Source organism: Natator depressus, chromosome 2 (genome assembly GCF_965152275.1).
Source record: "Natator depressus isolate rNatDep1 chromosome 2, rNatDep2.hap1, whole genome shotgun sequence".
Lineage (NCBI taxonomy): Eukaryota > Metazoa > Chordata > Testudines > Cheloniidae > Natator > Natator depressus.
In genome coordinates this window covers 219,435,763-219,460,296 of record NC_134235.1, presented here as the reverse complement: position 1 = coordinate 219,460,296, position 24,534 = coordinate 219,435,763, and the positions used below count along the sequence as shown (strand labels likewise).

The window sequence follows — 24,534 nt, the reverse complement described above, 5'->3', positions numbered from 1 at the left end:
GTTTTAACACCACTCACTCAACAGGCCGCGGGGCCTAACCTGAGTGGATCTGTGACCCTTGTGCACCAGGTCACAATACCAATGACTCAGTTTGGCCCCCTGCTTCACCGGCATGATGGAAGGACTGTGGGGCCAAAACTGAATAGGCAGTGGGTCAGCCAGAGCTGCTTCTCCACGCTTCTGCCATGGGGCCAGCTTCTGTACCAGGGCTCCCCTCTCAATGATATACATCGTGTGTACCGTGCCTACAGTTGTCTATGCCTCTGGTATTACACTGTTATAGTTTTAAATAAGTACAATTGTGGTTACTGGTAAGGAGAAAAAAGCAAACCTAAGCATTTTTCTGGAATTCATAAAGTAATTTGACTCTTGCTGGTTAATGGTGGCTAGGAATTTATTTTGAAAACACTAATTTGGGGGAGGAATTGGATGGTTTAGGGAACTTGGTGCTCCACCTTTTACTACTTGTTGGAATTTAACCCTGATCATTAGTGACTCAAAGTGTTTACCATCTGAAGGTTAAAAAATGGCCTAAGTGAGATGGATTGGCAGTCGCAGTTCAGTTCTGAGTGGACAAGTGTTCCCATAACAAAATTCAGTACTATTGTTATACATCTAGGAACAAGAAATGCAAGCCATGCCCACAGAATGGGAGACTGTATCCTAAAGCACTGACTATGAAAAGGATCTAGGAGTCATAATGGACAAGCAACTCAACATGACCTTGATGTTATGGTACAAAGGGCTAATGTGATCCTTGGATGTATAGATGGGGGAGTAGTAAGCAAGAATAGGGATGTGATTTTTACCTCCATATATGGCATTGATGAGACTGATACTAGTATACTGCATAGAGTTCTGGTGTACACTTTTTAAAAAGGATGTTCAAAAATTGGAGGGGGTGCAGAAAAGAGACACAAAAATGAGTTGATGGTTGCAGAAAATACCTTAAAGTGGAAGACTTAAAGGGATCAATCTGTTTAGCTTATCAAAAATAAGATTGGGGGAGGGATAGCTCAGTGGTTTCAGCATTGGCCTGCTAAACCCAGGGTTGTGAGTTCAATCCTTGAGGGGGCTATTTAGGGATCTGGGGCAAAAATTGGGGGGTTGGTCCTGCTTTGAGCAGGGGGTTGGACTAGATGACCTCCTGAGATCCTTCCAACCCTGATATTCTGTGATTCTAAGATTGAGTGGTGACTTGTGTATATAGTGTATAAATACCTTCACGGGGCAAAATACTGGGTACCAAAGGGCTTTTTAATGTAGTGGAGAAAGGTATAACAAGAAGCAATGGCTGGAAGCTGAAGCCAGACAAATTCAAACTGGAAATAAGGCTCAAATTTTTAACAATGAGGGTGATTAACCATTGGAACCAACTACCAAGGGTAGTGGTGAATTCTCTAGTGCTTGATGTCTTCAGATCAAGTCTGGATTCCTTTCTCCAAGAAAGGCTTTAGTCAAACATAGTTTATTGATATGGCTCAATACAGTGTCAACTGGATGAAATTTAAAGGCCTCTGATATACAGCTATAGACCTAGATATTTAAGGGTCCCTTATGACCTTAAACTCTGTGAATGTTGGCAGTCTGATCTACCAGGTGAAGGAACTGAATGGTGACTGAGCTGTCTTTTTTAGCTCTGCAGGTGGTTCCTCTGACAGAGGGGCATCTGAACAGCATAGTATTGTACTTGTTGTGTGGACAAATAGCAAGAACTTCAGTTTCTGGAGTTGTCTGTCAGCTAAGTACCAATTATAAACATCTAGTTCATATGAGAAACCAAAAACCAGTAACTATTTATGTCACATTCATTTTCAGCAAACCTTTGGTTCCAGCAATTTAGTTGTACTGGACTTTAATTAGTATGATAAGACTGTTGAATTATGCATTTTTTACAGTGATAAGTGGTACCTTTTCTCACCATTCTGACCTAAGTTAACAAAAATCTTTCAATTCATCTTTATTACGTTTTTAAAAGTGATGGGTGAACCTAGTTTTAAGAAAACAAAACTCGTAACACTGGCTAAAGAAAGGCAATGTATAGACAGCTGCTTGTCAAGTTGACCTATTATACTTCAGCTAATACACCTTGATCCCGACCTGCAAATATCTCTTGCTGTTCCAACCTTGGGCTTTTCTTGAGCAGGCTGCTAATCGTGCCATTTGTGTAGTGGTATTGAGATATGGACAAACATACAGTAGAAAGTAGGGTAAGAATATTTCCTGGTGGCTTGATATTTGAATCTACCTATCCTAAAGTGAAAGGCTATGTGTTGTCCTATAGTGTGCATTAATGTAAATGATAAAAGGCAGAATTATAGAGTTGCTGCTTCATGACACTATAGTTAAGATTGTGAAACCCTTGCATTTTATAAAAACCTCTTTTTTCCACAGAGTCATAAATTGGCTGTCTAGATTTTTGGAAAAAGAGGAATAAAAATTGGAATACAAGGTCTCAGGAAAGAGACATCTTTAGAAACCTCTTTTATAGAATTCCTTTTAAAAAAAACTTGCACAAGATTTTTTAACATAAATATGCATTTTGTAGGTTTGCTGGTTTAATCTTTTGTGCTCTTAATTAAAAAACTGGCTTTAATTTAAACATCAAATGGAATTGTAAGCAATTGTCTAGTCTGATTGTTTTTGATATTTTAGGAAGATGTTAAAACACAGATGTTTTAATGTGGATATTGAATATGCACAGCGACTACATTTTTGTTAATAGATTCATAGATTCCAAGCCTAGAAGGGACCTTTTATGATCATCTAGTTTGACCTCCTGTATAACACAGACCGTAGATCTTCCCCAGAATAATACTTAGAGCATATGTTTTAGAAAAACACCCAATCTTGATTGAAAAATTGTTATTAAGGGGGAGAGTACACCACAAACCTTGGTAAATTGTTCCAATGGTTATTTATGCCTCGTTTCCAGTCTGAATTTGTCCAACAATTGGGTCAGATTATGCCTTTCTCTGCTAGATTGAAGAACCCATTGTTAAATATTGTTCCTCATGTAGGTACTAATTATAGACTGTAATCAAGTCACCCTTTAACCTTCTGTTTATTAAGCTAAATAGATTGAGCTCCTGGAGTCTGTTACTTTAAGGCATGTTTTCTACTCCTTTAATCATTCTTGTGGCTCTTCTCTGAACCTTCTCCAATTTTGCAATATCTTTCTTGAATTGTGAACAGTAGAACTGGACAGAGTATTCCAGCATCACGTGCACCGGTGCCAAATACAGAGATATAATAACTTCTCTATCCCTTCTCAAGATTCCCCTGTTTATGCCTCTGAGGATCACATTAGCCCTTTTGGCCACAGCATTGCACTGGGAGCTCACTTGCAGCAAATTATCCACCAAAACTCCAGATCTTTTTCACATGCATATTTAATACATGTGCTAAAAACATATTTACACTAATGTGAACTATTAGTGTATATAGAGTAACTCATACATCTCCATTTTTTATTCTGATTTACACTTCAGGGCTCTCCTCCCCTGCCAAATAATGTGTTTCTTGCGATACCACATAGCAAAAGCAATACCCACTAAACGGAAAGGATTTGGGAGTGTCAGTGTTCTCTTCTGATCAGCTGAGCATGACACCAAATAGTGTGGTTTGAGAGTGGACAAAAATGCCAAATCTAGTGGTCATTAGTTATAAGAGTTCCCAATAAAGTGAAGAGGTGCAAGGTGCAGATTTACTTAGTGTGCTTGTGAAAAGAGATTCAATGAAGAAAAGTGAAGTAGAACAATATGATTTGTGGCAAAAACAAGAGAAACTATGCTTACAAATATTGTAAAGCATAAACTGCGGGTACGTAAGCAGGATATTTTCAAGAGGGGTTTCACAGTAGTACTCTCGGTTGTGGCTCGCTAACCCTACACTGGGAGAAGAAGCAGAATTTATAACTTCTTTGGCTCCCCTCCCTTCTCACCAATGGCCAAAAAGGTCTTTAATAAACTCCACCTCCCACTCCTGTACTCATTAAGAATGTTTGAGGTTAGCCTGTCAGTCAAAGAGACTAAACTACAAGTTTCTATATATAACCTTAGCACTGCCAAAATTGTCTTATATACTTTGTCAGCTACTGTAGACTCCTCTTTAAATGCAGTTATACCCCTGAACTAGATATTTCAGAGTAACGATGCAAAAGGTTAACCTGTAAGCATTACCGGTTAACCTGCCTTAACCATTAACCCTGGGCCAGCCGGCCACCTGGCCTGCCAACCCCAGTGGCCACACACCCTGCAGATGGCATGAGGCCAGACACTTAATTGGTTAACCGTTTAAACAACATTTTATCGTTTAAACGGTTAACTTTTTAAATGGTATTTACATCCCTATTTCAGAGGTCCTTGCAAGTTGAACAGCAACATGTGCTTTAATTAAATTTAAATTCTGATGATGTATTCCCAGTTTCCCTATTTATAGAGCCCACTTCTGAGTTTCAGAACCACTCCTAGTAGTAACACAATTGAACTGTTTGCTCCATTCAACAAAAGGGGTTTCCTCTGGAGCACCACAAGCTGCTGCAGCCTCCTCCAGGAGGGGGTCCTGAAAGAAGCTGTCAGGGCAAGAGGAACTGGTTTTGAGAGTGAATTTAGGAGTCTTCTATTATTGTGACAGGGAGGAAAGAAAAAGAAGGAAAGAGGTACCATATTGCACGAGTCTGTCCCTCCTTTGATTGATTTTATATAGGAAAGGAGGAGGAGGCAGGTAACTTGATAGAGCTGGGGGAGAGGAATAATGGGATAGGGGAGCTGTTATGCAGAAAGAAGAGGGAAGGATTTAAACTGTTGGAATAATAAAGGCTGTATGGCCTATACATATATAGTAGTACAGAGAAACCTTCCTAACCAAATTCTTTAGGGAGAATGTTATGAGTACGTTCTACAGTGGTGCTGTGGAGAGTTACTATCAATCTGAGTAAGCTGGCTCAAGTACTCTTCCAATTCACATTTGCCTATGCTAAATGGGATAGAGCCTAAACTTACTTTACTTTTTTTTTTTTTAACCGCAACAAACTTTATATGAAAGTTTTTGAAAACTTTTTGGTGGTTGTAACTCAAATTTGTAGAATGTTGTTACCACTGTTCATTAATAATCTGAATCTTGCTAATTATTCATATGTATTTCTTTCCAAAAAGACCACTGAGTTCCACCTTAATGAAGTTGCTGTTAAATGTAGAACTTTTTTTGCTGCATTCCATTTAGTCTCAATCAGGACCATGTTAGTCAAGCTAAATGAGAAGTGCTTTGGAAGTTCAGCAATTATCTTCCAAGTTTAATGTTTTAATATAGTATCTGTATTGGAGTTAAAAAGCCAAAATAGATTTTTATGTATTTTGTACTTTACTGTTTAGTGCTGTAAATGTACTGATAGACAAACTAGATTATGATAATCAGACTAGAGTTTGCTCCATTGGAGGTGCAGCCCAAGTAGTAGCCAGGTTCAGGTTAATCTCTCCAACTGAGATTTACAATGCATTTTCTTAGAGCTGTCTGCTCTTTCACCCAACATTACTGTCTTGACACAACATCCTATAAAGATCTAAAGCAAGATTACTGGAAGCATTACAAGGGATTATTTTGTAGCTGAATTTCCAGTTCTTACTTACCTCATCTTTGTAGTAGGATATGTCTTTTTGGTTTTTGCTTTTGTGCAACAAAATATATTCAGTAGTTGATGTATGTTGCATTTTTAAGTGTCATGACTGGATTCTCTTTGTTCTAGTATTTCTGTAGATAAAATAAATCACAGCTTTCTGTGATTTTTCTGATTTTGAGTTTTCTGTGTCAGCAAGTGGAACTAGAATTTCCAATTAAAAAAAAAAAACCAAAAAACAGAGTCCTGAAGAAACCCTCATTCTTGATGCAGACCATAGCAGATGGAATCAAAGTGTTTCTATTTCTTTACTTTATGGGTTCCTTTTCTTAGACAGAAGGGATCTGTTCAAAGGACTGAAACTTTTCTTTCCCTTTCTTGGTTATATCATCAGAATTGTAAGGAGGGCCATTTTGTTTTCTTTATTGTTCAGCATTTGCAGTCTCATTGGCGACTTCAGTTTATGGGCTTTCTTGCTCTTTTCCTGGGAAGATTTCACAAGATATCTAATTCCCTTTCTTTTAGGATTAAAAGGGTGTCTAATACCTCTGATTAGCAAAATTTACTAGAAAAACTCACCAGAACCTTTCACCTGAAGAAGACTGTTGTTTTTGAAAGGCACAGATAGTCATTAAAATTCCTTAATAATCATGTTAGAGTGGTTCCCCTGAGAGAAGTCTGTAGCAATCTGACAGCCATAATTTCTCCTCGGAGTGTTGTATAGGAGCCAGTTTAAGAAAGGTCGGAGGAGGGAAGAGGAGTGTCTGATTTGTTAGAGTCCTGAAGGCTACTACAGCTTTTATTATTGTAACTGATAAGAAATAACAATCCCTCTTTTCCCGTCCATTGTATCTCTCACCTGAACTTCATCTGTAATGTCCTAAAATCATAGTTGCTATTCTATTAGCTGAGAAAAGTTCATCTCCTTGCTTGGAAAGTGAGAGATATGGAGAGGGACTCGAAATCCGATTTCTTGTATATAGTATAATTTAAATCTTTGGGCCTGCCCTAAGTTTGTTTTAGATTCCCGTCTGTCCAGTTTGCTTCTCACAAAGATAATGATATGCTCTGTTGTTTAGTAATTTATTTGTGGTTGGTTACTTTTTTTTACTATTTTAAAAACTCTGATCTCTTCCAAGATGAGCCCCACATGCCTGGCAGCATTTTAGACCTAAATTATACAGCAAGCCCCTTTTGATTTAAACAAATCAAAACAAAATAAACTTGGAGCAGTAGCTCTTGATTGTGCTTTTCTCCAGACAAATGTGTGTTTAGTAAACCGTCTTAAGAATAGACCAAAGAATTTTAGCTTCTGGCCAAGCCAAAATTTATCCCAATTTTCCCTATTTTTATTTCCATAACTTTCTCTAAATTCCTACAGGGTTAGTACCTGAGATCTGCAGCATCTTATTAGGTAGTTCAAGTTTTTAATTTTTAAGTTCAATTACTTCTGACATGAAAAGATTTCAGCTTTGCTAACTCACTTTTCAAAATGCATGATGTCAAGTTAGAGGCAACATAACTCTTCAGTATTAATAAAAGAAAATACAATTCAAATATCATTCAGATAGCGTACACTATAACTTCAAAATGTATAATATAGCAGCTAAATCAGGGGTGGGCAAACTTTTTGGCCCGAGGGCCACATCTGGATATGGAAATTGTATGGTGGGCCATGAATACTCACGAAATTGGGCGTTGGGGTGTGGGGGGAGTGAGGGCTCCAGCTGGGTGTGTGGGGGTTGGGGTGGGGCCAGAAATAAGGAGTTCAGGGTGTGGGAGGGGGCTTCGGGCAGGGGTATGGGTGGGGGGGTGAGGGCTCTGGGGTGCGTGCAGGAGGGTGGGACTGAGGGGTTCGGAGGGTGGGAGGGGGATCAGGGCGGGGGCAAGAAGTTGGGGTGTGGGAGAGGGTCCGGGTGGCGCTTACCTCAAGCAGCTCCCAGAAGCAGCGACATGTCCCCCCTCTGGCTCCTATGCGGCGGCACGGCCAGGCGGCTTTGCGCGCTGTCCCATCTGCAGGTGCTTCCCTTGCAGCTCCCGTTAACCCCATTTGCTGGCCAATGGGAACTGCGGGGGCAGCGCTTGGGGCGGGGGCAGCGTGCGGAGCTCCTTGGATGCCCATACGCATAGGAGCTGGAGGGGGGACGTGCCACTGCTTCTGGGAGCCACGCAGGGCAAGCCTCTGACCCCACTCCTCGGCAAGAGCTTCAGGGCTGTATTAAAACGTCTAAAGGATCGGATTCTCCCCCTGGGCCATAGTTTTCCCACCCCTGTGCTAAATAAACACCCGCTGGTGATAGAGAGAGCCCTGAAATGTTAAGCTTATTATAACAGGGTGGCTATCAAAGAAAGATGCAGAAACAGGGGGATCTCGAGTAGGAATAGAGAGGTTATTTTACTCTGTATTTGGCACTGGTGCTACCGTTACTGGAATACTGTGTCCAGTTCTGGTGCCCACAATTAAAGAAGGATGTTGATAAATTGGAGAGGGTCCAGAGAAGAGCCACAAGAATGATTAAAGGATTAGAAAACATTCACTACAGTGATAGACTTAAGGAGCTCAGTCCTTTTAGCTTAACAAAGAGAAGGTTAAAGAGTGACTTGACTATTGTCTATAAGTACCCACATGGGAAACAAATATTTAATAAGGGCTCTTCAGTCGAGCAGACAGGCATTCAATGATCCAATGGCTGAAAGTTGAATCTAGACAAATTCAGACTGGAAATAAGATATATATGTTTTAATGGTGAGAGTTATTAACCATTGGAACAGTTTACCAAGATTGTGGTGGATTCTTCATCACTGACAATTTTTAAATCAAGATTGGAAGTTTTTCTAAAATATCTGTTTAGGAATTATTTTGGGGAAGTTCTATGGCCTGTGTTATACAGGAGGTCGGACTAGATGACCACGATGTTCCCTTCTGCCTTAGAATCTGTGAATTTAATTGGGGCCACTGGGAGCTTCATCTCCCAGTGGCCCCAATCCATCCATAAGATGACTTGGCATATGCACTAGCAATGATGACTGCTCTTACAATAGCAATCAGATCTGTTGGTGGTGAAATAAGTTATTCGGAGGAAAGGCTGTAAAGCTTTTTTCCTTAAAAATAAAAGAAGGAAAAAACTGTAAAAGAAGCACTTAGAATATCATTATTTTAGAATCACAGCTGAAGGTGTCTATCTTCTCTTCCCCCCCCGAAATGGATGGAATTCCCCTTACACCTATTCTTAGCATTCCTTCAGAAATTAAACCTGTAGGGTATCATCCGTCACTTGAGGATGACACACCTCAAGTGAGGGTTGGAATCAGCCCAGTGAATGAAAAACAACAAGCCCACCTTTAATATTGGCCATATGACATCAGTACATGGTATAAAAGATTGTGACTGTTTCTACTGATCTGTCTGAATCCTAAAATCCAACCATCTCCGAGACCCCCTAAGGGCTCCACAGTGGGATAGAATAATCTTAACAGAATCAAAGGCCTATTCCATGAGTGACTCAAATAAGCTCTACACTGCCACAGAGAAGTCTGTAAAAAAAAAAAAAAAAAGAAAAAAAAAAAGAGTACTTGTGGCACCTTAGAGACTAACCAATTTATTTGAGCATAAGCTTTCGTGAGCTACAGTTCACTTCATCAGATGCATTCAGTGGAAAATACAGTGAGGAGATTTATATACATACAACATGAAACTTTCTCCTCCTTCATAGACAATGCTTGATGGATAGGAGCTTCTTGTTGTTTATAGTGCCCAGAAGTGTGCTAGTGTAGGTACCTCATGGTACAAATAAAAACAATTGGTTTTTCCCCAGAGGTCCTACAGCCTAGAGTTTAGACAGGATATGAATGAGAGCACACAAAAAGTGGGAGAACATCCAGAGGAAGAGGAGAACAAGAGTTACAGAAATATATAACTATCAGAATCAATGTGTGTGTGTGTGTGTGTGTGTGTGTGTGTACTTATGTGTATCTATAATTTTGTTATCCCTTTTTGGTCCAAATGGTTAGCCAGTTTTGGGGGTCTTAGAGGCTGTTTCTGTTGGGGGAAAGATTAATGATGGGGTCATGTATTTCTTTGATTCAATTCTGTTTACTTACAAAGAGTGTACATAAAGTCCTGTTTCCCTGAATGCAAGCAGGGAAACAGGTTCCAAGCCCTCTTTCCAGATGGCATGCTACCCAAAACTTGATATCTTAGCTTTTTCTCAAGGTCATGCTGTAAGGGCTTCTCTGGTGGTCTCTGGAGCTTCTTTGCTGTCTTCTCTGTATGCTTCTGTGGTGATTCGGTTGCTTCTTTCGATACACACAGCTCCCTCAAGCAATATCCAGCTCCACTGCGTTTGTGTTCAGAGAGTATGGCTCAACTCTTACTCCAGACTTGCATGTGGCATGTATTTTGGGCAGTAGCTCTTGTAGTGGCAGCTATCTATTCTATTTTGATATTTATCTTGAATGAAAAGCAGCTGTTATACCCACCAGCTTCAAAGAGGTTTCACCTAACCCTGCAGTATAACAACATAGGAGATAGAGTCTTTTAAAAAATTTACTGTGAATTTTTAAAAAGATTATGTGAATTGTTTATACACTAAGCCAATTTTGTTGTTTGGAAAAAGGAAAAGATGGGAAGGTGAGAGCAGGAGAGGATGAAGCATGTGGAGAGGATTGGCATAAGTGAGGGAATGGGGAAACATTACTGGTAAAGATCACAGTTACACAGGGGCTTGGCAGGTAGAAAAAATAATTGGTGGCACTGCTGTATTGGATTATTGGAGAACTAAGAACATGGAAGGAGAGTAGAAACTAAAACAACATGGAGAAATAGGGAGATAGGGTTTTGAAGGTGAGAGAAAGTTAGTGAACGTCTATAGTATTAATACCACCAAAACAACTCAACTGAAGGAAAAGCTTTGTAAGGAGAAGAAAAGAGATTAGATGTCTAGTAGATAGGAAGATAAAAGAAAGATGAGAAGGGAAAGTGACGTAAAAGAAAATTAAGTATAATAAAAATATGTGAGAGAGTAAGTCAGGCTACTCTCTCTCAGCGGCTGCGCCAGCAAATTAGTTTTATGTTGAAGGGTGGAGGACTGTTTGCTTATTAGAAAACTCTATTTGAAAATAGTTTGTCTAATAAAATTAATTTTCATTGGAGGAAAGAGTAGATACCCAATGACATAAAGGAAAAACTGAATCCAACATGCACCATCTGGACAAAGGGCTGCCAAAATTATTGTTATCTCTTTCAGCCTACACAGACAAGCTCTGGATTGAAGACGTACACTCTGTCTATAAATACTAACATAACTCAATGCAGTTGCTCTGCAACAATAGAAAGTTTCATTTTGGTTTGACTGTAGATTTAAAAGATTAAGTTCTGTATTGCTGAAGAAAAGGGAAGCTGAGCTATTTAAAAATTCATAAAAGTTAAGGTAAAAAACTCAGGTTCAAAATTTCCTATCCCATGCTTGGAATTTCTTGCCTATGTGAAAAAGAGAGGGAACCAATGATAGAGAAAATTCAGAATCTGGAAAAAATTACCTCATAAAAGACCGAAGGTCAAATTCTGCAGTGCCTTAACTCCATACAACTCCATTCAGTTTAAATCTGATTTGAAGTCAGTTGGTTTGTTTTGTGTATAAATTAACATAGAATTTGTTCATTTTAAGTGGAATGGCATTAGAGAAAGGAACTAAGACAAAGATCTACATAATAAACAGTCAGCACTTTGTGTTCATTAGTCCTTACAAGCACTCGTGTAAGGAAGGTAAGTATGAGGAGGAAAACAAATCACAAAATACTTTAGGGTATGTCTACAATGGAGCCAGAGGTGTAATTTCCAGCTTGGGTAGAGTCATGTGGGTAGCTTTGATTGAGCCAGCATGCTAAAAATAGAAGTGTAGCTGCTGTGGGCAGGTGGCAGGATGGGCTAGATTCATGAGTAAGTACCTAGGGTCCTGAGCAGGATTCTGGATAACTAACCCATCCTGCTCCCTGCAACTACATTGCCTTTTTTAGTGCACAAGATCAGTGAAAGCTAGTGCACATATGTCTATCCGAGCTGGAAGTTACACCTCCAGCTCAAGTGCAGATGTACCTTTAGTGTATAAGGAATTCATATAAACTTTAAAAATGAACCACAGAAATTAATTGACTTATTCAACACCAGAGCTGGCCAAAATTTGGAATTTCTGTTTTGTGTTCCTGTGAACCAGGGTTCTGAAAATTTTCATTTCAGAAACACTGAAACATGGTGTTTCTGAAACTAAATAGGCTTCCCAGATTTCCAGCACCTGCTAAATGAAGAGGACATGATTCATATCAGTTTCACTGCTGCCATTCCTGGCTAGTAGCCATGAAACCGATTTGAATCAGGGCAGCAGCTGTGGGGAGTAGGGAATATGCAGTTTAGTTGTTGCCGGGTCAGTCCCAGGGTAAAACAGAGACAAGGTGGGTGAGGTAATATTTTATTGGACCAACTTCTGTTAGTGAGAGAGACAAGCTTTCAAGCAGCACAGAACTCTTCTTCAATCTGGGAAAGGAACTCCCAGCATCGCAGCAAAATTCCCGTAAGTAGTTAACACATATTATAAGGGATCATTCAAGTTACAGTGGCCTGTTAACACCTCAGCAGTCACAGGACAAAAAGAGGGGGTTGTGTGTTACAGATTGTTGTAATAAGCCATAAATCCAGTATCTCTGTTCAAGTCCATGATTGTTGGTGTCTAGTAGAGTAATAACTTAAGCTCCCAGGGTTATCTTTTCAAAGCGTTGTGCAGGTTTCCTTTGAGGATGAGGACTGATAGGTCAGATATAGAGCGATCGCTTTGTGAAAAGTGTTCACCCACAAGTGGTAGGGTGTTTTTTGTCTTTTATCGTTCTCCTGTGTGAGTTCATTTGGGAGTGTAGTGATTGTCTGGTTCCACCCTCGTAGTTGTTGTTGGGGCACTTAGCGCACTGGATTAGATATACCACATGTTGTGATAAGCATGTGTAGCCCAGGAGGCCACCTTCCCCAGGAGTCAGGCAGCGTGGGGTGCCATTTGGCCAGATAGTCTGGCTCAGGGGCAGGGAGCCAGAAGGCCATGAGAGCCTTGGTGTCCTGCTGTGATGTTGGACCCCTAAACTGTGGGGGGGATGTCTACATTGCAATAAAACACCCACGGCTGGCCCATGTCAGCTGACTTGGGCTCACAGGGCTCAGGCTGCAGGACTATAAAATGCAGTGTAGCTGTCTGGGCTCATGCTGAAGTCTGGGCTGTTGGACCCCACAAGGGGGCATGGTCCCAGAGCCCAGGCTCCAGCCCAAGTCTGGACATCCACTCTTCAGTTTCATAGTCCTGTGAGCCTGAGTCAGATGACATGGGCCAGCTGTGGGTGTTGTATTGCATTGTAAACATACCCTGAGAGTCATGGCTTGAGCCAGGGATCCCAGGTTGTCAGGCTTTCAACTTCACAGCTGGGAGCCTGGAAGTCTTGAAAACCATGGCTTGAGCTAGGGTTCTCAGGGCTTCCAGGTTCCCTGCTGCGGAGCCAGGAGCCCATCCTTGGCTCATTGTCCAATTGCCAGTCTCCTTGCTCAGCCAGTCCTAGTCTTCCCCTCAGGGCTGCTCATCTGAGTCCCAGTTTCCTCCCAGCTCCTTGCCTCTAGTCTTCTTGCCCAACCAGTGCCAGTCCTTCTGGCTTTTCATCTGATCTGTTGCCCTCCCTCCTAGACTCAATTCCTCTTCATGCCCTGCTCTCAATCTTTTCCTACCCTGTTCACCATCCAAGACTCCTTGCTCAGTCAGTCACAGTCTCATTCTGCAGTCAGTTTCAGTTCCCCCTTACTGGCTCCTTGTTGAGTCTGTATGTCTCCATCCCTGGGCTCCTTATCCAAGCTCTGTCTCCCAATGCCCTCCCAGTCACCTACCTCCTTAGCTTATTGTCTCAGTCCCTTTTCCCACCCTGTTCCTGTTCTCCCCTGCACACTGGCTCATTGTCAGATCTGGTCTCCTGCATGCCTTCTCTCCCGAGTGATTCCCAGTTGTAGTCTACTTCCCCAGTCTCTCCAGCTCGTCATCCATCCCCAGTCTTTGTTCCCCCTTCTCCCCAGTTTCCCCTCTTTTTTTCCTCCCCAGCTCCCTGTCTCCCTGTTCCCAGGCTGTGCCCTTGCCTAGTTAGTGTCAGCACTCCCTCCCCCTCCAGCTGCCAGTTCCAGTTTCTGTCTTTACCCACACCACACCAGCTGCCAGATCCCAGTCTCAAATCTTCCTCCTGAACCCCAACTCTGTCCCAATTTGCACCTTCCCTTCCTGAGTCTGGCTCTTGTCCCCTCTATATTTGAATCAGGCACTTTCCTAGTCCGTGCAGCCTAGGCACCAGCAGATATGGTGGGGGACTGAGAGCACAGAGTACTCCTGGGGGCATTCTGCACCAAAAAATTAAATATTCTGCGCACAATATTTTAAAATTGCAAATTTTATTGTCAAAATAACACTACATAAACCCTACAGTTTCAACTATTTTGGTATTTCAAAATAGCTGTCAGCAAGTATTGCTAGGTATTGGTGACAAGGGATGGATCTCTTGTTGATTACCTGTTCTGTTCATTCCCTCTGAGGCACCTGCATTGGCGACTGTTGGAGGACAAGATACTGGGCTATATGGACATTTGGTCTGACCCAGTATGGTTGTTCTCATGTTCTTTTGTAACAGTACAGACACACAAAAATTCCTCCAGGAGTAGGGAGTTAAAGAAACCCTTATGACAACCCAGTTCCTGTTTCTCTGCCCCTTACCCCTCCCCACCAGAGCCCAGCTAGGGGGCAAGATATCCACAACCCCTCCTCCCCAGAGCCCACCTGCAAGCCCCCCAGCCAGATACCCTCATTCTGTCCTCCCCCAGAGCCCAGCTGTGGGCTCTCCCTTGCCCAGACACCCATCCCCCTTTCTCCTAGAGCCCAGGGATCCAGAGGGAGAAACAGCCTGATGCTCGATACCAGGCTTTCACGGAATTTCCTGCCCGCAGCCCTCTCCTTTTCTCAGGACATGCTGGGAATTACAGTTGCCAGGAACCTTCTAGCTCCCTCCTGCTTCTCTCAGTAGTATCTTCTATGTGCAAGATGGGCTCTGCTGAGTCCAGTGGACCCCAGTGAGGCTAGCAGCGCTTCAGCCCACTTCTGTGGGGGAAAGGAAATTCTGTGCGCACGTCAATTTCTGCAAAATTCTGCATTGCGCAGTGGCACAGAATTCCCTGAGGAGTAACAGAAGAGACAGTCTTCCTGCATTCAGCCCCTCTGCAGCTGCAATTACAGGGAAAGTCCTGCTGAGCCCCTGTAGCCCTGGGCAAAAAACCGTGCTCAGTTAGGATGGCGTGAGAGTAGTCACACATTGGAACTGCGAGAGGCTAGAGCATGCTGAATGCGATGGAGTTTTGCAGATTTTATTTTAGCTGTAAAGTTCTAACAAACCTCCACTGAACATGTGCAAATTGAGATTTTAGAAAGCTTATAACTTGGCCAAATTTGACCAGATTTTCCTGGGAGTAGCAAAAGGCACATCCCTGCCACAAAACCCACCCTCCTGCCAAATGTCAAGTCGCTGCTCCAAAGCATGGGGCGTTCAAGCTCTTCAATGGAACCATAGTAAGGATTTTTTAATGTGACAAAACACTATATCTTTCCCTAAATTCCTTCTCTGAAATGGCAGAACTCTTTTGACTGAAATGTTCCAAAATATTTAGCCTGCAGCAGGTACCTGGGACAGAAGATTTCAGCCCAAATGGTTAAAGTTTTGCAGTGTTACGTAACTGAAAGCAGGATTTTATAGTGGGAAATGTCAGACAACCTGACATAAGTGGTGCTGCCAGTTCCGCTTATAATATTTTTTCTCCTGGGTAACCTGTGCCTCCTATTCCTCTTTACCTCAAGGAGATCCAGATTATATGCTCTGATTAGAGATTTCATATCTCCTATACCTGGGCACACCACATTTCTTGTTATATGTTTTGGTGAAGGGTGAGAGGTAGGAGAAGGTAAAAAGAATCATCAGGAGCTCTGTGTGTGTGTTGAGGAAAGGAGGCAACTCACACACACAGTCTGCCATTAAAAAGGAAACAAATGCAATTCAGTGCACAATACTGACTTTACTATGGTATTTATACGTTTAGAATGTATACCACAGTGAGATATTTGAACCCACCCTACATGAAGAGCCAGCCTTTGATGCCTCAGAAGCCCAGAGTGGTATGACATGCTCTGACATATGCACAACTGAGAGCCATACAAAAGTATAATCAGAACCTCTAATCTGATGTAAGAAGCAGCTATTGCAGAAAGTGAGAGAGCAAAAATCCCAAGAAAACATGCAAGTCCTGAAAGATCGAGAGAGTACATAAAGGTCATTGGTGTAATGTATTTAATATTTAGACTATGGTAGCATCCACAGCATAGAAGGGGTAGGTGAAGACACAATCCGTGAGGTGAAGAATTTACAATCTCGCCCAGCACCTTCTGGGTCTGTACTCTTGAATACCAAAAAAAAAAAAAAGTTCTACTTGTTGTCTACAGTTAACGTTAGAGATATTAATAGCAGTATTTGAAATGCCAAAGATCACAGAAAACTAATATTGTAGAATTATAACCAGATCTCATTCTTAATGCATTTGGTAGAAATTTAAGGCCATATAGTTTGCACATTGGGAATTTAGAATACAAAACTCCAACAAATTTAAATATTTTGATGTGAGCAGGCATGTAAATCAGGCAGTGAAGTACCATCAACACTTTTGTCTAAAATAAAGGTATTTTCTTCACCAGCTAATAGCCAGCCACTATTCAGAAATTAATTTAAGATTCTGGAGTTTTTAGACTAGTTTTCATAGAGGTTGTAGTCCTGTCAGTAACAATAATACATTCAAATATGAATGGGTTTCATTTCTCGTATGTGGAATTTTGTTTCACAATAACAATAAGACATTCTCCAGGCTCAGTGATTTCAGTATCAGGTTTATTATTGATTGCTCTTCTTGCTTTAAGGGGTACTCAGTCTTTGGCCCTATCCCTTTATACTACTATCCAAGAAGTGCTAGAACTGGGGGGGAAATGCTTATGTGTCACTTATTAAATACTCTTTTTTTTCCTACACCTGAGGTATTCCTTAAAAGTGAAATAGCATTAAGTGCTGAAAATAGGCTGTATATGGACTTTTAAAAAGTATGCCACTTTTCAATTTCCGTGGCCACTTAGAGTAACGTAATCAGTTCTTTGTGATTCTAGTGAGTATGTAGGGGATTTTGTGCCAAGAAAGGTGTGTTCTGAGCAATGCCTACATGTCTGGTATACTGTTGAATTCTAATCTTCCTTCTGAAACAAACTTCCTGTGTTGCCTTAGGCAAGTTACTTAACACCTTTGCCTCAGTTTCCTCATTTGTAACATTCCCTCTGAAGATTGTTGTGAGGTTTAAAATCTTTTGGAGGTGGAAAAATGCATGGAACATTGAATAAAAAATAATTAGAAAAAAAACAGACTTAAGGTTAGTAAAAGAACTGTTTGTACAGAGGTTATACATAAAGTTATTTCATAAGCTTGGACTCAGATGTGGAAAAAAAAGTCCTGTTTCTGGATATTCTACAGGACACAGATAGTATAACACGCAAAAATTCAGACCTAGAATGTAAGCGAGGAATCGTAAACCTGAAACGAATCGCACAGATATAGGGAGTGAGAAAGCAAAAAAATAGTTTAATGTGTATCACCCTAGTCAAATTATTTTATTATTATTAGCAAATGATTTTTTAAGAGAGAAGCCATACTTCCTTTAAAACTGAATCCTGAGGGTTCAATCAGATGAGATATATAGAAATTAGTGATTCCTATTGACTGATAACTATTGGAAGTATACAGCAATGGGGTAAAATGTAAAGAAAGGGGACAATACAGCCTCACAGAGAACTTCATTTTCAAGTGAGTGAGCAGGCTTTGATCAGCCATAGGAAATGAAATACAATTGTTTAGACCCACAGAATATAAGATGAATATTTGCAAATTGTTGCCTGTTCTGAATACTGCCTACAGAGACTGAGGCAGCAAGAGAATAAAACAATAGACATACGTTATTAAGGCTTGATTCAAAGCCCATTGAAGTCAATGAAAATCTTTCCACTGATGTCAGTGGGCTTTGGATTATGCCCTTGAAGTAAAATACGTATCCAAAGAGGTTTAATTTGAGCTCTTTTGGCCAGCATTCTGCAGTTTTCTTCAGACAAATCTTTTGGCAAAACAATTCAATCTTAACAGCCAAACAGGAGATTTATCCAAGCTACCAGAAGTACCACCTATCTGAAAAACAAAACTGTGTGGACATCATCTTGGAACCTTAGAGCCATCCACAATAGTCTACCCACATGGAAGAGAGAACATGTATCTTCAATTAGCAACTCAGAAACAACAGTGCAGAGCGGTTAGGATATGTAAAGATGTGGGGTCCAGAACGATATCACCATTTTTGCCACATAATATGTGTATTTGCTTCAATCAGTGATGTACACACACTGAAAACACACCAAAGATGTCATGTTGTCAGTCTTTTCTGAGAGTGAACCTGCTAGAAATAACAGTTGTGGGGAAATGGAGTGCATGTTATACAGGTGAAAAGTAAAACTGGACCATAGAAACAGTCCAATGTGCTATTTTCTCCCTCTAGCTTAGATTCAGTTAATCTGAGGTGTCTTTTGTTGCTGTGTCAAGAGTAGGAGGTGATCTGTTTGTCTATCGCTGCTGGTGCCGCCTATCAGTTGGAAGCCTTCCTAAATCAATGTAAAAGGAGTAAAATGAAAAGGCTGCTTTCATGCTGTATAACAAGTGCTGGTAGTCATTAAAGTCTGGGTGGTCGCAATCAACAGAGAACCTCTCAGACTGTATGTCACGCTTCCCTTCCAATTCACTGAGTCAATTAATGCTTACATTCTGCCTAAAAAAAAAAAGGTGGGACAGAGGCAAATGAATTAAGAAATTATATGCAGGTACTGCACATCTAAACTGGGAAGGAGAACCCATGTAGGATGTCTTTCAACCGTGGATATTTAAGAATAAACACTCAATCTTCTGAATGCACTGGGGACACAGTAGTCAGAACTCTAATATCAGACCAAATTATCTAATAAAGTGTTATTGGGCTACTAAGACTAATCCTGTTAATTTGGAAACAACCACTTAAAAAAGATCCACGACTATTCACTGTAACAGTAGGGAGAACATCACTTACATAACAGCATTTATACAGATTTACTGCATACTGTAGTTTAGTCTGTGTGCCTGTCTTTCTTTCGTCCCAGGAGCCAATCAACATTTAGAACATATTGCTATCCTCTGTATTTGAAATTTGTGGCTAACTCTTCCATTCAGTCACATTTTGTGATACGAAGGATTCACATATGATGTGTAAGAGGATGTAAATCAACTACTTTAAGGCTCAGACTTCCTCACAAAAGCTGATAGCCACTTACAATGTATAGTCTTCGCAGGATTCAGTGTAAACCGACAGAAGTCAGTAAATATATCATTTCAGCTAATGCTGAAATCAATGAAAAAAAATGTCAGTTAGTAACTGTCAACAGGAGTGCAGCCTCTCCCCTCCTCCCTTGCTCCTGCAGGCATTAGGTGTCACCAACCTGAGGTTGTGCAGGGAGTCCTCTGCAACCCTGTCGTCATGGGAGTGAGGGAACAGGACCCTGACAGCTGGGTTGCAGAGGTCTCCCTGTGCTGCTGCAGGGCTGGTGACACCCTTCCTGCAGAAGCAAGGTACAGGGAAGGCTGCAGTCTTGGCAGGGTAGAGTAGAGACCCCCAGCATTCCCAGCTGGTACAAGAACGGGACTGTAGTGGGCTCCCTGCACTGCCGCAGAGCCAGTGCTACCCAATCCCTGCAGGTGTAAGGTGCGGCAAAGGCTGTGGTCTTGGTGAGCAGAGCACAAACCCCAAATCAGGGCTCCACAAAGGATGAGGACAAGCGCTGGCCTTGAGATAGGCCACCCTGCTGCTGAATGACTCTGTCCCCAGGCAGGAGTGAGCTCCCTCCTTCCCATAACAGTGGGGCTGCAGAGGGCTCCCTGCATGGCCGCTGGGCAGGTGACACCCTTGGGAAAGGCTGTGGTTGTGGCAGGACAGAGCGGGGCCTGCTGGCCATGGCCTCAAGAAGGAGGCCAAGTCCCCTGCCATGGGGGAGGTTACTCCACTGCTGAATGATTATTAATAGGCAGAAGGTTTAAAACATACAGGAAATACTTCTTCACACAATGCACAGTTAACCTGTGGAACTCACTGCCAGGGGATATTTTGAAGGCCAAAACTGTAATTGGATTCAATAAATAATTAGATAAGATCATGGAGGACTGGTCCTTCAATGGCTATTAACCAAAATGGTCAGGGATGCAAGTCGGTGCTCTGGATAGCTTCTGACTGCCAGATGCTGGGACTGGACGGCAGGGGATGGATCACTTGCTAATTGCCCGGTTCTGTTCATTCTCTCTGAAGCATCTGGCACTGGCCACTGACAGAAGACAGGATACTGGGCTAGATGGACCATTGGTCTGACCCAGTATGGCCGTTCTTATGGGGTGGCCTCCCCCATGGCTGGGAGCTTGTCCTCTTCCTCTTTGCAGTTCTGGCCAAGGGGGTATGCTCTGCCCCCCACTGTATCTTCCCTCACCCTGCACCTCCAGGGATCGGGTGTGGCTGGCCATGTGGCCATGCAGGGAGTCTTCTTCAGCTGCACTGTTACAGTCCTGCTCCCTCACTCACCAGCCAGATGTGTGGGAGCCATCTCCAGGCAAGAACAGCTCAGCAGTACTGGGGTTCATCTTCTCTCCTTGTAGTCCTGGCTGGGATTCTCTGCTCCACAAGGCCTGGACTGCAGCCTCCCTCGTACCTTGGTGTCTTGGGGCACCTTGGCCATGCAGGGAGCCCCCTGCAGCCCCGCTGTCAACACTGCCCTAATCCCAACCCCCCACCCACACACTTAATTTCTAACAAATGTAGAAATAAAAATAGTCTGCCTTTTTTATTTTCAACTAAGTTGTTACAATTTATATGCCGAAAAGCTGGGGAAAAAGTGTAAGTTAAAGGTGCTGGGGTGGCCTACTTTAAGTTACATAATCATGACTAAAAGAAAAGGAGTACTTGTGGCACCTTAGAGACTAACCAATTTATTTGAGCATAAGCTTTCGTGAGCTGTAGCTCACGAAAGCTTATGCTCAAATAAATTGGTTAGTCTCTAAGGTTCCACAAGTACTCCTTTTCTTTTTGCGAATACAAACTAACACGGCTGTTACTCTGAAAAATAATCATGACTGGGGCAACACCAGCTCTTTGTCATATCCCCTCTCCCTTCCAACAATTCCATGGAGTTTTACTACCAAAGTTAATGTTGACTGGGTCGGCATTTGTTTAGGAGATTTCCCTTTGGCAGTATGGAACACCACCTGGGAGATGTCTAGTCCAGTGGCTGTCTGTACATTCTCTGGTTGTACAACTACTATAGGAAGCTGGGAATTCAGGCACATTCCCATCTTCAAGTAGTTTTGATGACCAAACCCTTTAGAGATTACTTAAGAGTACCAACCCCACCTTCTAAAGTAGTAGTTCACTGGAAACTCCACAAGGAAAACCTTGCCCAAATTACTGGTCCTAGGATGGTATTAACATACATTCCCATTAAGTGCAATTTATTTGACAGGTGCCGAGTGAGTGAGTGGTTCTTAGTCATGTGTTAAATAATTCTAAATCGTGGCTTGTTCATACAGAATTTACCAAATAAACATTAATTTGAGAAGAAATAAAAATAAAAAATGATAAAAGTGAATTTCATTTTTATTATTCAGAATAGGATGAAATCATCTTATCTTTCAGACGATTATGTTTATATATTTATTAAAATATTTCTGTAAAACAAGTTTATATAGTAAAGGAGATATACACAAATGGCAATTCAGCACTATTCAAAGTCAATGGAAATTAGGCATCTAACTGCTATTTGTGTCTTTGAAAATCTCCCTGGTACTTTTTAATAACATGGGGCCTAGGATGACCAGATAGCAAGTGTGAAAAATCAGGACAGGGAGTGGGGGGTAATAAGCACTTATATAAGACAAAGACCCAAATATCAGGACAGTCCCTATAAAATCGGGACATCTGGTCACCCTAATTGGGCCTGATCCAACACCCATTTAAGTAAATGGAAAGGCTCTAACTGACTTAAGAATGTTGGACATGTCCCCTTCCACCATTTTTGCCTATATAGAATTAAGTTTTAAAGTGTACCCTTATATCATTTAGCTTTGGGAAAGATACATAGTATTTTTTAACATGCCAAGTATGGACTTCATGTGAATACCTCTGAAGTTTTGTAGTGTTAACCCTTTAGACATTGAAACTTAAATTGATGCTTTGTTTCAATTGATAATCATGTTTGGTAATAAAATCAGGTCATTCATTGGGCATATTTGTTACTTTCAAAATTGAAGCCCTATTCCTGTAATTGCTTGAATGCATGTGGATCTGCAGGATATGAGCCTACGTACCTGCACCTCCTGCAAGAAATCACCTTCAGCGGTCATTAACTTCAGTGGAAATTGAAGGTGTTCGCTGCTTTGCATAATCATATCTGAAGCCGGAGCAACACTAGAAACTTTTGCGTGTATAGTAATGCCACTTCTGCCAGTACTGCTTATTTTTTGCAGAGAGACTGGTATTGGCTATATAAGCAAAAGCACTTTTTTGTCTATATAAACTGCATCTCCACTAGGAGGGTTTGCTGGTATAGCTATATGTATAGACAAGGCCTCAGAGAGCTGGGAAAGGCTTTCATTTTGTAGATTCTAATGGATAGCATGAGTATTTTAACTAGATATGCTTCATTAGGTGGCTTTAACTACTGTCCACGTACACAAAAATAGATAGAAATTATGTTTAATGTTTTGAAGTCTGTTAACATTGTAAATATTTTTATTTTTCTCCTACTTTAGCCAGACAGTGAAATTTCCACTACAGCAGATGATTATAGTTCTGAGGTAAGAATGAAGTAATATTTTACATTTTTAATATGTCACATTTAAACACTGTGGAATAGTTTTAAATATTTTGTTTGTTTAAAAAAAGAGAAAGGAAGTATTAGTTTGAAAATGTTATAAATAACATGAAAATATAACTTATTTTTTTAGCAGTCACAATTAAACAAGCAGCATGCCAGATAAATAACAGGATAAATACTTGTATCTAATTAAAGTAGTAGGTTTGTAAGCCAATGTAATGGTTTCTTCACTAGAATTGCACTTTAATGGTACTGTTCAGAGTTCTGGTTATGCAACTATTTCCCTATGTTAATTTTCTGTGGAGAATTAAACGACAAGTTGAGTGATTATCTTTAACTTGTAAGTAAAATGGAAACTACTTGTTGAGAAAATTAGTTAATTATAGAAAGAAATACTTTGAAATAGTTTGATCCTGTTCACACTGAAGTCATTGTCGTCTTGCCCTTGAGAGCAGGATTAGGCCCTTAGAGAGTTATTAATAATTAACTTCATGTCAATGTGCTATTAATTTTCTTATCTCTTGAGGATTCCTCAAAAACTATGAGAGTTTCTTTAATCAGTTGCTAGGGTTTATAATTTAATGTGCTACTTTGTATTTATGGTGAGCCTTGTAACATATAGTATTATCCCTGCCAATTCCCAGCTCTAACTTTGAGATAGCACAAGTAGAAAAATTGTAATATTGTCAATTTGAGAACAATACGTTTGAGTCAATATATTGGTCAGCACGTTATATTAAATATACAAAAGCTATGTTAAAATATCATTAAGGTTGCAAAGCCGGTCACTGAAAAGATAGGAAATGCCAGAATATAGGGTGCTTGTGCACCTTAATTTGGGCCCCTTATGCATATGCATTATGATAGTCTTTAATTACATGCTCACATACTGTCTTTTCCCAGGACCCCTGCCTCATTCAGTGCTAATTAAATCAGCAGCTATTCAATATTTTGTTTTATCTTAATTGTTCAATGCTTTATTGCCTTATTTATTGCACACAATTCAAACCCTGCTCTGAATACAGTTATTAATTTCCGCAGGGGCTGTTCCATGGCACTCATCACTATAATATTTGAGTGCTTCTCAAACATTAATTAACTTACCTTAACAACATTGCTGTTAAGAGAGAGGCTGCTATTATTCCCATTTTACAGACAGGGAACTGAGGAACAGAGGGATTAAAGTAAAAAGTGTCCACAAATTTTAGGTGCTCAGTCTGAAATGCCTACAACCTGATTTTTTCAGTGTACTTAGCTTCATATAGCACTTTGTATGTCGATGGCCCTGCTCCTACTGACTTCATTTTGCAGATGTGAGAGTACAGCACTTTTGCAAATCAGATTAAGGGTCTCAAGTTGGGTACACAGAAAATGAGGAACATACAGTTAGGGTATATCTTAACTGCAGAGTTAACTCAAGTTATCTTCACTTGAGTTACTCCTCTTGAGTTATCCTAGCTTGTGTGAAAGAGACCACACTGCCAAATAACACTCAAACTACTGTATCCACACCGATGCTGCACTCACTTGTGTGTGGCACTCAGACTTCTGGGGATATATCCCATAGTTCTTTGCACTGCAGTACGCTGAGCCATTCAATGAATTCTTTCCCAGTGATTTATGAGAAAACTTCTTCATCCTTTCTGGGGATCCAGAGGGAATTGTGGGAAGGCATTGGAGGACCAGCAGTGCTCGAGTGGAGCTAGCCTGCATCCATACTGTAGAGTGGTTGTGCTAGGTGACTTAAACTTTAGCTTATATCCCCTGCCAGGCCAGCCAACTCAAGTTAAAAGCACAACCACACTCAAGGTAAGGGATTTTGTGTGTGGATGGGACTCAAGCTGGTGGCAGTACTTG

The 24,534-nt window shown here is 41.1% G+C and overlaps 1 protein-coding gene across 6 annotated transcripts in view; it reads left to right on the top strand.

Annotated features, from left to right (window-relative positions):
* Positions 1 to 24,534, top strand: part of AKAP9 (A-kinase anchoring protein 9) — a 218,370-nt gene that overhangs the window by 36,969 nt on the left and 156,867 nt on the right. For all 6 annotated transcript variants that reach the window (XM_074945942.1, XM_074945947.1, XM_074945945.1 and 3 more), the window contains exon 3: positions 22,613 to 22,657. In XM_074945942.1, coding sequence (XP_074802043.1) covers positions 22,613 to 22,657 — 45 coding nt within the window. The remainder of the gene's footprint in view (positions 1 to 22,612; positions 22,658 to 24,534) is intronic.